This window comes from Aedes aegypti, chromosome 2 (assembly GCF_002204515.2).
Source record: "Aedes aegypti strain LVP_AGWG chromosome 2, AaegL5.0 Primary Assembly, whole genome shotgun sequence".
NCBI lineage: Eukaryota > Metazoa > Arthropoda > Insecta > Diptera > Culicidae > Aedes > Aedes aegypti.
The window spans coordinates 416,591,313-416,593,604 of NC_035108.1; the positions used below are offsets into that span (position 1 = coordinate 416,591,313).

Sequence of the window (2,292 nt, forward strand, 5' to 3'; positions counted from 1 at the left end):
ACATAATGTGTTGCAAGGATGTTACAAAATAACAAAATTATTGCTAACTATGTTACTGTTTATGACACCGGATTTTATTTACAACAAACTAATAAATGCGATGTCAAAAATATAACAAATGTTGTTATAAATGTGTTACTAAAAATATAACAAGTTGAGAACAAAGCCATCTTGATAACAAAATTATATCAATTTCTGTTATTTATAACTGCTGCTATTAGGAACGTGTTATAACCTTGTTATGTGGTTCTGGTCGGGTTGCCCCATTTTGCGAGGTGCGTCTAATGGCTCAATCTACAACTGTTTTCTAAGGTTTCCATAATTTCGAAATTATTCATTGAAATGGATGCACACACCAACAAATATGTTGCCAAAATGTGACCGTGTTGTTAGATTTGCAAAATATTGACATATGAAAATTATATTGAATAGTTTGTTCGAACTATCATTTGTTTAGGCCCCCATGCGCCAGGGTACCTTGAATAGTTTTCAGATTTGTTTTGTTGAATTTTCGCAAGTGCATCGTAAATAACATAAGATTACGGTTCTAATGACACATTGATTTACAATTTTTGTCGATCCAATGCTGAGAAAATTAGCCATGTGTTTTTAGTTGTTCTTCGAAAATTTTTACTAATTGCCTTTCGAATGAGCCATAGAGAGTTTCAATTAGATGTGTAATCACAGAGATATGAACAAAACACTTTTGAATGTTTTTTAGGGGGTGAACCTAAAATTTCGCACGGGTGTGTAGTTACGTCAATGCACCTAGATAAAAGAAATGAATGTAATGTTTGAAATAAACAAATAATAAAGGACAAAAAATAACCAATAAATTATTGCTTTCCATTTTTTATTACACAAACAAGTTTCGAAAAAATGACTCGCATAGACTTACATTTTCAACATAAGCTTTATTGCGCAAACTTAAACAAGGTTGTACACTTGGATCTGAGGAGATGTGCAGTCACAAACGGACGGATCACTGACTTGTGTCTTGGAGAATTCTCGAATCAAATCGACAATCGGGGCCAAATTAGCCAAGCACTGCACGTAGGTCTGATACACCACGGTTACATCATCGGAACCACAGTAATCAGCGGCAACTTTACTGACACACTGTTGCGTTTCCGGTGCCAGCAGTTGAGGATTACCGAATTGGTTGTAGAGACGCATCAACTGCACTCCGTTAGCCACCGTGAAGAATCCGAAGCGCACTGATGTTTGGTACAGAACAGCTGGGAATTGGTCGTTGTTCAGAATGTTACCCTTGCAGAATTCCACCAGAGTGTCTTGGGATAGTTCCAAAACTTCGACGGCTGTAGCAAAAGTTTGCGAAATTTCCAGTGGGGCATACCGCAGGAACTGATCAGTAGACAGCAAATTTCCGTAGTAGCGGAAGTAGCACATGAACGATTGATAGGCCCAATTGTTCACGTCAGCTGGGCACACGGTGGCTGCTACGGAGTTGAGGCAAGCCTGGGTTCTGTTTTTGTAGCAATCATCCGAACAGGAAGGTTGGAAGAAGTTGATGATTTCACTTTCTATCAGTCCTGTGGAATCGTACCAGCTCTGCAAATTGATCAGGGCACATCTCACCAGACGACGCACTTCCGGTTTGTCGGGGTACGATTCGGCGACGTATTGGTTTAGATCACAATCGCTAACCTCATAGTACTGGGCACATTCTTTGAGAGCGTTATCGAAGCTTTTGAAAATGATGTAATGGATGTACTCCGAAACCGTCACGGACACCAGTCCTACAAAAACGATGGCTGCCAAAGCTCGCATGGTGAAAGGTTCTTTACAATTGGCGATGATGGCAATGAGCGCTGCACTGAGTTTTTGCACTTCAGGCGAGCGTATTTATTTGCGTACGGGAATTAGATTTTTTGACTGGACGTGCTTTTTTTGGCATACAGTTCGTGGGTTAATAACGAAAAGTAGATAATTGCTTCATTCTCAAACGATAAACAAATGTGTGAATTCCAAAATTAAAATTGGTGGTAATTGTTGTTGGTTGTTAACAACACAATGATACTTGTTACAAATTGTTTTTATCCAATCGATATTCATTACCGATATTTGTAGGAAAACTCATGTGTGGCCTTCGTGGCCGTGCAGTTGGTGTTACCCAGTATTTGATCGCATCGATCCAAGGATATTGGGTTCCATTTCCGCTTCAGTCTGAGTATTTTTTGACAGCCACTAAGCGTTGCATGCTGTTCTGTTGACAAGTGTGGTGCTTCTTTCGAAGAGCAAATTGGCAACTGAAAGCATTAACGTGTCGAA

At 39.4% G+C, this 2,292-nt stretch overlaps 1 protein-coding gene across 1 annotated transcript; it reads right to left on the minus strand.

The window, feature by feature from the left end:
• Positions 1-927: 927 nt before the first annotated feature.
• LOC110675228 lies at positions 928-1,791 on the minus strand. The gene has a single exon (XM_021839655.1). The coding sequence runs from the start codon at positions 1,789-1,791 to the stop codon at positions 928-930; it is 864 nt and encodes a 287-aa protein (XP_021695347.1).
• Positions 1,792-2,292: the final 501 nt, after the last annotated feature.